The 11861-nt window shown below is 40.4% G+C and overlaps 1 protein-coding gene across 2 annotated transcripts; it reads right to left on the minus strand.

Annotated features, from left to right (window-relative positions):
* Positions 1 to 318: 318 nt before the first annotated feature.
* Positions 319 to 10805, minus strand: VMA21 (vacuolar ATPase assembly factor VMA21). 2 transcript variants are annotated; one of them, XM_064483011.1, is made up of 4 exons: positions 10664 to 10805; positions 10253 to 10513; positions 4726 to 4835; positions 319 to 4185 (listed from the first exon to the last, which is right to left on the minus strand). In XM_064483011.1, the coding sequence occupies exons 2-4, from the start codon at positions 10360 to 10362 to the stop codon at positions 4043 to 4045; spliced, it is 363 nt and encodes a 120-aa protein (XP_064339081.1). In that variant the 5' UTR covers positions 10363 to 10513; positions 10664 to 10805; the 3' UTR covers positions 319 to 4042. The 2 variants fall into 2 exon arrangements, with proteins under 2 accessions (XP_064339081.1, XP_031301866.1); XM_031446006.2 differs by lacking the exons at positions 10253 to 10513; positions 10664 to 10805 and adding an exon at positions 10003 to 10180.
* Between the last annotated feature and the right edge of the window lie 1056 nt (positions 10806 to 11861).

Raw genomic sequence — 11861 nt, forward strand, 5'->3', positions numbered from 1 at the left:
TCAACCCTTCAGTGGTATTTAAAGCCCACTGACCACCAAGTGAATTTGTTTTAAAGCCACAAGGCAAGGAGCTGCTTCCTTTTCCCACTGATCCACCACTTCTGATGGGCCTACCACAGCAAAATCTAACCAGCCCTTCCAGTCTCAGCATCCCTCACAGCCCCAACCAGTTTGAGCATCTCTAGTCTACACTTACCGCATAAAAGCTTACCCTTGGCAGCTCTGTTCACATTCTGTTTGCTATAAAGAAAGGCAAATAAACGTAAAAAATGAAGAGGTTAGTACACTTAGTATTAATTGAATCAGGAGACATCAAAGTGGCATTACAAACACTTTTTTAATGACAACAGATGGTACATTTATACAAATTACAGGTTAGAGTATAACGAATATAAAACCCATCCAGGTAACGGTTAGAAAAGCATCACTTACAAAAGTAAATCTGATTCAAGTGGCTAATGGACTCAAGCCCCCCATTTTGATAATTACACGCAGGCTTCAACGTAGCGCATCTAAACCCTGCCCCTAGTTAGGGCACTATTCACGACTACAGTATATTCAGTGACTCTGGTGAACTTAAAAGGTTCTAACATTTTAGCATTGATATCAAGAGACATCTCGTAACAGGTTCACTAAGCAAAACTCAAAACAAGAATATGTGAACGTTCTTTGCAAACTGTAAGGTGCTGTGCAGATGTTAGCTATTGCTATTATTGTTCAGTGAGATTTCACTGAACTTGACAAAAAGGAAGACTAGTCTGTGTAACTGACAAACATGACCTATAGAACATCTTCACAGTAACGCAGATATTACTTTCAAGCACACGTAGCAACAAAACAGGCAAGGAAAGTGCGGCCAGGAGTGATGGTAAACTGAGGAATTCCAGACGATTATTTTAATGAATATATAAAGAATCAATCTATTCATAGACTCCATGTAATATTTATCATTAGTTCCCCAAGTCCTTGAAAAAAATTTATTTCCTCAGGTGACCCTTTCTCCCTGCAAAAAGAAATCTTCTTAAGTCATGAATGTGCTGCTTCAGCCCAGCTCTTGCAAAAACTATCTTACATATGAGTCTGAGTTCATCAGGTTCTAATACTCTGTGCCTGGCAGCAGAGAAGCCTGCTGCTGACCTAAGACATGTGACAAATTCTGTGCCACAGGCGAACCGTTTATAAAATGGGCCTAAGAACAGTCTACAACTTCACTTGAGCATAATTAAAACAATAAACATGACCTTGTCTGGAGACAAGAAATACACACGGGGTACATTTAAAACAGGATATAAATTCTTTCTTTCATGTGCCCTCAACTTTCACCTTTCCTTGGGTACACCTTACCTGTTTGTTTTTTTACTGGCCTCCTTGGGTACTGTAGCTGTATATATAAAACTTATATGAAAATGGAAAATAAACACCAAATAAATCAATCAGTTACTTTCTGGGCAAACCTGAGATTTTTTATGATGAAAACCATCTTACCATATATTTGTTAGATTCCCATGAAACACAGGGTTGTTTTTCTTAATGGAGGGTTTAAATTCCTTCAGTAACAACTCAAAACTGAATTCTGTTGTCACATGTAAAATGGTATCCACCTGGAGAGCTAGTAATATCAGATGTATTCTACAGCAGACTTTTCATTTTTTAGCACAATGGGAAAAAAGGATTATATTCTAGGGGGCAAAATGGGAGGTGAGGTGAAGAAAGTAATGTGTTAAATCAGTAGCCTGTACTGACACTTCAAGTTACACTCCCTAATTGAGGTCACTCTTACAATCAGTTTTAAAACAATAGCGAACATATTCCTACCTTATAGCATTTATATAAGGGCTCAACTGTAGCTTTTCTTTCTAAACATCCTGAAGTATGTACATTGTATGAGAAGAAATCACTGAGACATCTTGAAAAATAAATCTGTATGTTGAATCCCATATGTTATTTAAACAGCTGCAAACTAGTGAATTAACCGTTAAAACCCTAGGAAAACATTAACGGATTTGAAAACAAGTCTATATTGTAATAAGCATAAATATCAACTCCAGCATCGAATTCTAACTTTCAGATGCTTGGTACCTTTTCCAAGAGGAAATTACAGCTGCTTTTGCATGAATCTCCAGTTTAAATACTTGCAGAAAAACACCCATATTATATACTCAGTGAATGTCTGAAATCAAACAAAATAATCCAACATTGGACATTAATATTTTACAAATAGCATAAGATCCCAAAAGTACAGGAAAAACCTTGGCATTATAGAAAAAGAAATTAGGTGGACAAATTCTAAGTACAAGGCAGCTAAAGAGAGAACCATCTAGAAATCAACCACAGAGTACACTAGACTCAAACTGGGGTTTTCTACAACTTCATATTAAATTTGTACAACTTTATACTAAAACTGTAGTCCTTTTAAGAAAACCTTTCACATTTAGAATAACTGCTTAAGACATTTAAACTGTAGACAGCATTTAACTATAAGCAAGAATAAAAAATAGTCCTACAATAATCATCTTTTATTTTTTTCTCAACAATTAAAAAAACACAAATGCCTTCTTTGCCTTTATGCCTAACTACCTCTCTACTCCTTTAGTCCAGTTCCACAACATCAAAAATGGGGGTGAACAAACAATTCAGTAATGGCAAACACAGCAAGGGCCATTGTATTAGGAATTATCAATGACAGGAAATTTGAACAATGAGATATCCAGTTAAAAGAGTCAAGGCAGAATGTGCTTTTTTACAGAATAGCCAATAATCACGCATCTGAAAAAAATGCAAATAGCCATCAGGTGAAATTGGCAGAATCTGAACTTAAACCAAACTTTTAGTCAGTATCAAACTAGTATTAAGAAATGCACACAGGATATAAACCAAAATATTGGTTATCTCCAAGTGGCAACATTACAGGGAATTTAAATTTTCTTCCTGTTTTAATATGCATTTTTTTCTGGGTGTGTTTTTTTGATTACACACAAGTAGTACCCAGTGGCTGGAAAGAACACAGACTAAGAATACTACAGTAAAACCGCAGGATCTTTTTCTATCAGAAAGGACCTCGAGGATTATCTAACTATATGTACCTGGGATATAAGAGCATTGATTAAAAAGACTAGACTAGAAATTCCAAGAATACTTCCTGGGTAATAAAAATAATCTATTTTTAGGATTGTTTACAGTCCCTTAAGTATGCAAAAATGAACACATTTAAATGTAAATTCCTTCATATACATTATTAAAAAGTAGGAAAAATAAATTTAAAGGAAGTTTACACAAACCTGGTAATTTAAGCTTAAGTTAATTGTTGGATGACAGAGCAAAGCAGATCATTAACGAGCTGGTCTGAAAGCCGGAGGCTGGCCTGTAGCAAGAGGCCTTTAGGGAGCGGACCAGGCACCCAGGCAGCTAGCTCTTGCTTCACTATCTGCATTCTTCAATAAACCAGTCCTTTTATCTGAATGGGTGTGATTCAGTCTAGTTTCCCCATGAAATAATGTAATGAAAGATTTGTATTGCCTAGGGATGACAATACAAAATTTCTCAGTGACGTTCAGATTATTCCAATGTCCACAATTTAAGCAATTTTCAATAGGAATTTATAACCCAAAATCCAATGACCTGGTATTTTAATCATAGTTAGGAAAAGTGTTCCAGGGAAAAACAAAAGTGTAGATTTGCTCCACTATGTACATCTGAATATATCCAGAGAAGTAAAACTCAAAGCCAACCAAAAGACAAAATGCTATAAAAAATTTTTGTTGTAAGATAATCAAATTTTTCCCAGAATAACGTGTAACTAATTTAACATAATTATTCGGAACTAATTTAAGTTTTCTAAATTCTCATTTGCAAACAAGAAGCTCATACAGTTAAAATTGATACAAACTATTGTATTAGAAGGTTCAAAATTTGTACTAGTCAAAAGGGACTCCATAAGATTGATTTTAACATATTCTTTCAACTTTATTGAAATCATCAGTATCCCATACGCATTTACCATTTTAAAAAATCAATTTAATGCTATCAAAAGGAGATGTTCACATTAATCCTGTTTGCCTTCACGCCACTGCCGTGAGCCTTCATTCCAGGCCACATAAACAAAGAGGGCCAGTACCACGTGGACGGCGACCACCGCAACAATAGCAGCATAAAAGTAGCTGTCCCTACTGGACATCCCAAAGGCGCCTATCAAGAGAAAGAAAGTTTCCATTTTATTCCAAAATTTATCAAAATACAAACAAAAAAGCGTACTAATTTTTACTGGCTATATATTTATTTAACTAGTCAGACAATTAAAAAGGAATACTGTGGGTGGTAATAAATTAAGTATTCACTCAAAGATCTGAATATCTTCTACACATGAAGAACATTATTTTGAATGAAAACCATAATTAATCACTGCATCTCAGGACTTCAACACAGAAAAGTGGACTTTATTTCTTCTGCCCAAGGTACGTTCCCCCAATTCCTCCTCCCAAGTCAGCCAACTCGTGCTCTCAAAGGGCTATTAAAAGAAAGGATCTGGAAGCTACTCCACAGATGTCAAGTTGAAGTAATGGAGAGATGAAAAAGTTCATTTCATGAAGTAAGAATCATTATGAGCAACATCATTTTTGAAAAGTAAAATTAAGAATACCCAGCCTACAGACATGAACAGGTCATAAAAGCACAGCATCTCAAATACAGTTAAGGGGGAAAATATCTTATTTTATGGTCTAGGATTACCTTCAAAAACATAAGATTTAGTCGTGAAATATAACCCAATAGGTACAGTGATCATTAAAGCTGTGAAGAACAGGAGCGTCTTCAGAGTGGATGCTAGTGAACTTTCATTTCTGGAATAAAGTAAACAAAGAGAAAATCAGAGCCTGCACAGCCATTTTCAACTATTCTTGTATCCATAAATGCTATAAATCCCCAGAGAAAAGATGCTGGAAACCTTGTAACTGCCTTGGAGGCAATGGCCAGAGGAAGAAGGAACACAGTCAGGGACTCAAAACTGGAAGATCCTAGAGACCCGGGGTGGACCTAGTGCGAGAGAAGTGTAAGGTGCAAGAAAACGGTCTGTGATCTCCAAAGCGCTATGCAAACATACACTATTCACAGAATTCCCGGGGGGGGGGGGCAAGGGAGAGATCCACAGAAAACAACTAATGAATGTTCCTTCACAAAGCATCCTATCAGTGGCTAGCTGAATACAGTACAGACAAGGTGTGAGAATCTCCAAAGAAAAAGCAGCCTAGAACAATCTAGATGCAGCTGAATGAAACTTACTCAAATTTCTTTGTAATTAAATACCTAGAGTATAACTTAGATGGCTGTCACATAACATGGATGCATTAAAAGTTTGACATCAAAACACTTTCTATTCAGTGAATTCTATTCGTCCACAGACTATTTTAAAATCAACAGAAATATTCCAATGGAAAAAGTTTTGCTCCAAAATACAATAAAACTACTCTGAAAAAGGCAATCAAGCTTCTAAAATTATATACTTAAAGAAAGATAAGTCAGATAAACTGATACTTAAAACATTAACAATGTAAAGATTAATACAACAGCATAAACAAAACTGGGTTAACATAAAAATATCCAATAGGAAAATGATTTCACAAATGATGCACATCAGTATGGAGACATTAAAAATTATTTTGTCGAGTATTCAGAAAATATCCACACAACAAAGGTACAAGGCAGACTACAGAGTTGCAAAATATGTCAGAGGTCTGCAAAATAAGACTTGAGGGCCCCCTGCCTACTTCTGTAAATAAAGTTTAACTGGCATACAGCCACACCCGTGTGTTTACGAAACCTGCTTAGACTTCATGGAGCTACAAAGGCGGAGCAGAGTAGTGGCGCCAGGCCACATGGCCCTCAAAACCTAAAATATTTACTATCTGACCCTTTCCAGAAAAACTCTGCCAACCCCTGATGTATACTATCCCAATTATGCTAAAAATGTGTGCACATGAAAAAGGACTCCATTTTCAAGTATTCCTTAGTGTTGTGTTACTGACTTCTCAGTAAGCAGATGTAGGTCAGCACCTGTCCTATGCATTGTTACAAAAGAGTAACACTTCCCACAGTGAATGTGTCCTGAGCATCCAGCAACCCTGGACACACGTACCTCATATGGACCAACTCATACATTACGTATAAAGCCAGTAAGCCGTATGGCTTTTATCCTTTTCTTAAAGGTCCTTTTTTTCCTTAAATCTAACCATCCTCAGACTACCTTGCTGAGGAGGAAGAAATTTTCCTCTACCCTGGCCTAAGAATTAAATTGACATGAGACAGATTAACAGAAGAAAAATCAGACTTAAGTTTAATAACACGTATACAAGGAAAAGACCTAGGAAAACTGTGTAACTCGTCAGAATGGCCTAAACCTTCATTTTAAATACCATCTTGTTGTGGGTAGGGGATTGGAACTTCAAAGGGGGAAGAAAGCAATTCACATGAAGATGGAAAAGCAAATGTTTGGTAAACAAATGTTTGCCAGGCCCTGCAGTCAATGGGCCACAGAGCAGACTGATTTCTATGCTGTTCCCCCTACCATAGCTAGTCCCTATTCTCGGCTGATATCTCTGGTGATAGACTTATTCCAGGAACAGGCCCTCTAACTATATTCTTTTTGGTAATTAGGGGGAAGGTCAAGGTTTCTTCCTGAGTCCTGTGAGTCCTGACTGTTTTCAGTTCAAAATAACTACATGCCAAAGGGACATTCTGAGGTGGCAAGTTTGGCTCCCTACAACTTCAACACACTTCTAACTTTATACTCAGAGTCAACACGTGAACTTAATTCTTTCTGATAATCCTCAGCTAGAGACTCCAGTTTTTTTTTCTGTATCTGTAGGAAGGAGACAGCCCAGCCTTCAAAGTCCCCCCTCCAAAATAGTCTCTCTTTCCTTGGCACCTTTCTTCATTGCACCAGCTGGAACAATTCGTTTTTCTGGGATGCAGTCACACTTGGTTCACACCTGTTACCACAGCACTTAGCATGACAGTATGCATCCTAGATGGTCCTGCACATTTCTCTGTATCCCTAGAAAATCCAGACACGGGAGTTTTTATAACTGTGTATACAATTAGCTGAGAGGTTTCTGGCAGCCCATAAAGGAAGGGAACATCTCAAGTTTCTACCAATGCTCTACAAACTTTTTTTTTAATGGAGGTACTGGGGATTGAACACAGGACCTCATGCATACTGAGCACTCGCTCTACCACTGAGCTATCACCCACCCCACCTCCACAAGTTTTTTTGACTATGTAATCCATCAATAAAACTTTTGAGCACATACTCCCATATCGGCATAATGACTTTTAAAATAAATTATCTATACACATATTACTGATGCATTCTTTAAAATATAAAACATATGAAAAAATAGATCCTAAAAAGGAGGTTAAAAATAAATTTATGTAAAAGTTCTGTTTTCTTTCCATACTTCAATGAATCATCTTTTAATACATCCTACTTTGATGATCACTGAGCTATACAATTTCATCCAATATACATAAGTTCCTACATAAACTCCCTTATACTGTTTCCTAGTTGAAAAATTTTAGAACAATTTATTGTGTAATCTTCATGAAGAATAAAAGTGGCTACAGTAGTTCTATAAAAAAATAGTCATATCTGAAAAAAACAAACACACTAATACGAAAAGATACATGCACTCTAATCTTCATAGCAGCATTATTTACAATAGCCAAGATATGAAAGCAACCTAAATGTGCATCAACAGATGACTGGATAAAGAAGCTGCAGTGTATTTATACAACGGAGTACTACTTGGCCATAAACAAGAATGAAATAATGCCATTGGCAACAGTATGGATAGACCTAGAGATTACCACACTAAGTGAAATAAGTCAGAAAAAAGACAAACATACGATATCACTTATATGAGGAATCTCAAAAATACAACAAACTAGTGAATATAACAAAAAAGAAGCAGACTCACAGATACAGAGAACAAACCAGTAGTTATCAGTGGGGAGGAGAAATATAGGGTTGAAGGAATGGGAGGTACAAAGTATTGTCCATAAGATAGGCTACAAAGATGTCCTGTACAACCTGGAAAATATAACCAACAACGTGTAATAACTGTAAATGAAGTATAACCTTTAAAAATTGTATAATGAATACATACATACATACATGCAAAAAGTCAGTATTTTGCCACTTCTTTTGTGGACCCCAACAAAAAACTTGACCTTCAGGGTGTTTCTTTGGTGAGTTAGAGTATGCGTTTTTGGTGTGCAAAATTCAGATTATCTAATCTGAAAAAGAAACAAACCTAAGAATCTAGAAAAAGGGAAGGTTAACTGGTTCTTTTGTTCTTTAGAGTACCTCTTGAATACCTATTATCTGGCCTGGCTTTGAGAAATAGATATGATACCCTAAAAATGTTTTAAAGCAAACAAAATCACTTATGATCCTACCACCCAAGCATAATCTTTTCTGCATGGTAATTTTTAGCCCCACACACTCTACATATACCATCTTAACAATTTGTAGCTTATCTCCAACTCCTTTTCACTTCTCTCTTTACCTTAAGCCCAAAAATTTGACTTTCATTCTCACAAACATAGGACCAAGTACAAAGTTAAGCATACAAACTTTCAAAAATTAGTTTTCAAACTTCCTCTAGTGTTTACAGGACATTTTCTCCTTGGCTTCCAGCCACAGCCCACTGCAGCCGGCAGTCCTGCTGGCACAAGCCAGCTCGGTTATAACCGATGATTTACTCTAAAACAGAGCAACGATGTCATTCAGTTGATTTCTCCTATGTGCCTCTGATTGGGTGTTATTGAGACTTGTTAGAAAGGAACAGGAACATTCAGAACTAGAACTGTTCTCACATAAAAGAAATAATGCAGGATGCACCTTATTGGGCCGCTACTCTTAAAACCACCTAGAGTTTACCCACTTCCTATAAACTGCAGCAAACTCTAGGCAGATTGAGTTTACCACAATCCCTTTTACCGCAAGTAAGACTTCCACTATAAGGAGATTTCGCTGCAAATTTCATTAGGAAACACCGGAATCAGTCTAAGAGAGCTATATTGTATTCTAAAGGTACCGAATAAAAATATCTGTTGGTGGCCTCACTAGTTAACGAAAACAAACAACAACAACAACAACAACACCTACATTGCCATTGTGAGAGTGAAAAAGATCACCTGACTCCAAAGATCACAGGGTTCTGGAGTCAGTGGGCTTGGACAGCTGCCAGCTTCAACACTTACAAATTGTGAGACCTAACTGTGTGATCTTGTCATTTATCCGGAGTCAACTTCATAGTTTCTAAAAATCAGGAAACTAAACACTTTCTTAATTCTGATAATGTACGTAATAAAGCATCTAAGCTGAACCTGCCACACAGGTCATCACTGAATGGTAGCTAAACCCCTTCCCACCCTCTTGCCTATTGAGGTATCACTGGCTGGACTAGTGGGCCAAAACCACCTGCTCTCTCCTCTGATTCCTTCTACTCAGCCACCAGCCCCCATCCTACCGACTCCCCAGGTGAAGCCGACTCAAACCAGAGACAGTCCTGACCCCCTTCCATTCGTTCATTCACACAGCAAACAGTTATTAAGCCCCAACGATGCAGGCCCTCTAGGGGACACGGAGATGGAAAAGGCCGGGTTCCTGTCCTCAGGGAGCTCACCCTGCAATGGGGAGAAAGACTGCAAACAGCAAGATCGCAATATAGACGACAGCGAGAAGCGCTAGGATAGAAGCATGAGCTAAAGGCCCACCGAACTATCCCCCGTGACCCCGAGTCCCTTGCTCTCGAGCGAAGGGTCGGGGCTGGGCGTGCAGACGTGGCAGGCCGCAACCTGCCTGCCATCTCCTCGGCCCGCAGCCCGGCCCCGAGGGTTCAGACCTCACGTCCACTCCCTGCAGGCAGGCCCGCTGGGCTCGGTCCTTCCCTCCCGCCCCACTCCCGGACCGGGCCCAGCCGACCGGCCGGCCCTGCTCGGGACTACCTGAAGTCGGACGGCTGCTGCGCGTTCAGCGCCGCTTTATCAAGGCGCTCCATGGCGTCGCCACAGCCGCAGCAGGTGCTCAGAGGCGGGCTGGGCTCAGCGGCCGCGCTCCGCGGGGTCAGCGGGCGCCCGGTCAAGGCAGGCCGCGCCGGAAGTGCCGGCGAGCGCCCGGCGCGGGGCCGCGGCGCGCAGGCGCGGCGCGCCGAGGTGACGCTGGGTTGGGGCGGGCGCGGGCGTTCACGTGACTTACCGGCCGGAGCTGCGGGGCGTGCGCCCCGCCAGGAGCGGCCTACGCTCCAGGAGCAGGCCGGGCGAGTAACCCAGCCACTCCACGTTGAGCCGGGACTTGCCTCGCAGCATGGTCCTCCCGGGAGGGCGGTGCCGCCGCCGCCCCCTGAGCGCGCACGAGCACCTCTCGTCCCAGTTCCGGCTCTGGTCGCCGAGCTGCGGTTGCGAGGCGACTGGAAGAGCCGAGCCGCGAGGAGGGACGACCAGGCAGACGACTGGGGTGCTAGGCAACCGAGCAGTTTCCGACGACAACAACAACACAAAAAAAAGCAGTGCACATTATTCCCTAGCCCTTGAGCAAGCACCTCATTAATTATTGCCCGCAGTGAAAGTCCAGCCGTGGGAAGCTGGGAGGAGTTAGTTTAACACTCACCCGCGTCCGTAAAGCTAGGGAATGTCAGAGCGGAAAGAGCCCTTGCCGAGAGTGACTGTTCCAGGCCAGACGCTGGTGATCCCAACTTCCACTTAAAGTTAAAAACATATTTTGCAGCTGCTCAGAAAGCTGCCAATGAGACAACGGGGACTCAAATAGTAAGGGACAGATGGGCCTCCCGGGCTCCGCAACCCGAGAGAAGCACAAACGAAAAGGGTGCGTAAGCCTAGGGTCAGGCTTGACAAAATTAGGTTGCCACTGGCTGCTAATAAGAGGACAGCCCTTACATGGTCAACGCCTGGAAAGGGCCGCTGACCACACATCTATTTTCTGCACCACATGGACACAAAGACCACGTCTGAAACCATGATTAAACCAGCAGCCTAGAGTGGTGTTCGGGGCCGTGGATCGGAAAACTAGAAGCCTGGGTTTGAGTTAAAATTTAGTAATCCCTTTCTGGGCCTCACTGAGATCCTTGAGGGTGTGAGAACCACCTAATGCCATAACTAGAGCAGAATTAGAATCCAGTTCGTGGGTCATATACAGCCTTCCTGCCACCTGTTTTTCTGTAGTGTGTGTGTTAAGAATGGTTTTTACATTCTCAAATGGTTGGAAAAAAATCAAAAGAAAAATAATATTTTGCTACATGTGATAAAGATATGAATTCAGATTTCAGTGTCCATAAGTAAGATTTCATTGGAACTCAGCCATGCTCATTCGTTTCTATTGCCTACAGCCCCTTTCATGCTGCAATGGCAGCATTGCGTAGTTGTGCAGGAAACGGTATGGTCCACAAAATCTAAAATGTTTATTATCTGGCCCTTTCCAGGAAAAGTTTGTGGATCCCTGCTGTCACTAATCACCCTTTGATGACGTCCTTGAACCCCTAGGAATCCATAAATGGGAGTTCTGACAATTTTCAATTTTTTTTAAACCTAGTAAATTGAATGTATTTCCTTGCTATAAAGGATCAACAGCTACTTAAAAATATCACCTAGCTTTGATTTTTGGCACTAATAATATCATATTGATGAGTTAATCCTGGTTATCTCATGAGAAAATGCACAACTTGTTACTAAGCTAAAATAAACTATACTATATTTTGTCCACTAAATCTTTTAAAACAGAATGAACACAAGGGGGAGGGAATCTTTGCTTTTGGACTTTGAGCATTTCCAATTCACTGGCTTGGATTCCA

Source organism: Camelus dromedarius, chromosome X, assembly GCF_036321535.1.
Source record: "Camelus dromedarius isolate mCamDro1 chromosome X, mCamDro1.pat, whole genome shotgun sequence".
Lineage (NCBI taxonomy): Eukaryota > Metazoa > Chordata > Mammalia > Artiodactyla > Camelidae > Camelus > Camelus dromedarius.

Coding starts and splice junctions, on each gene's coding strand:
- VMA21 (XM_064483011.1), bottom strand. CDS start 10,362: ATGCTGCGAGGCAAGTCCCGGCTCAACGTGGAGTGGCTGGGTTACTCG. Junction 4,836..10,252: donor ACGCCCCGCAGCTCCGGCCG/GTAAGTCACGTG, acceptor ACTTTATTCCAG/AAATGAAAGTTCACTAGCAT. Junction 4,186..4,725: donor TAAATCTTATGTTTTTGAAG/GTAATCCTAGAC, acceptor TTCTCTTGATAG/GCGCCTTTGGGATGTCCAGT.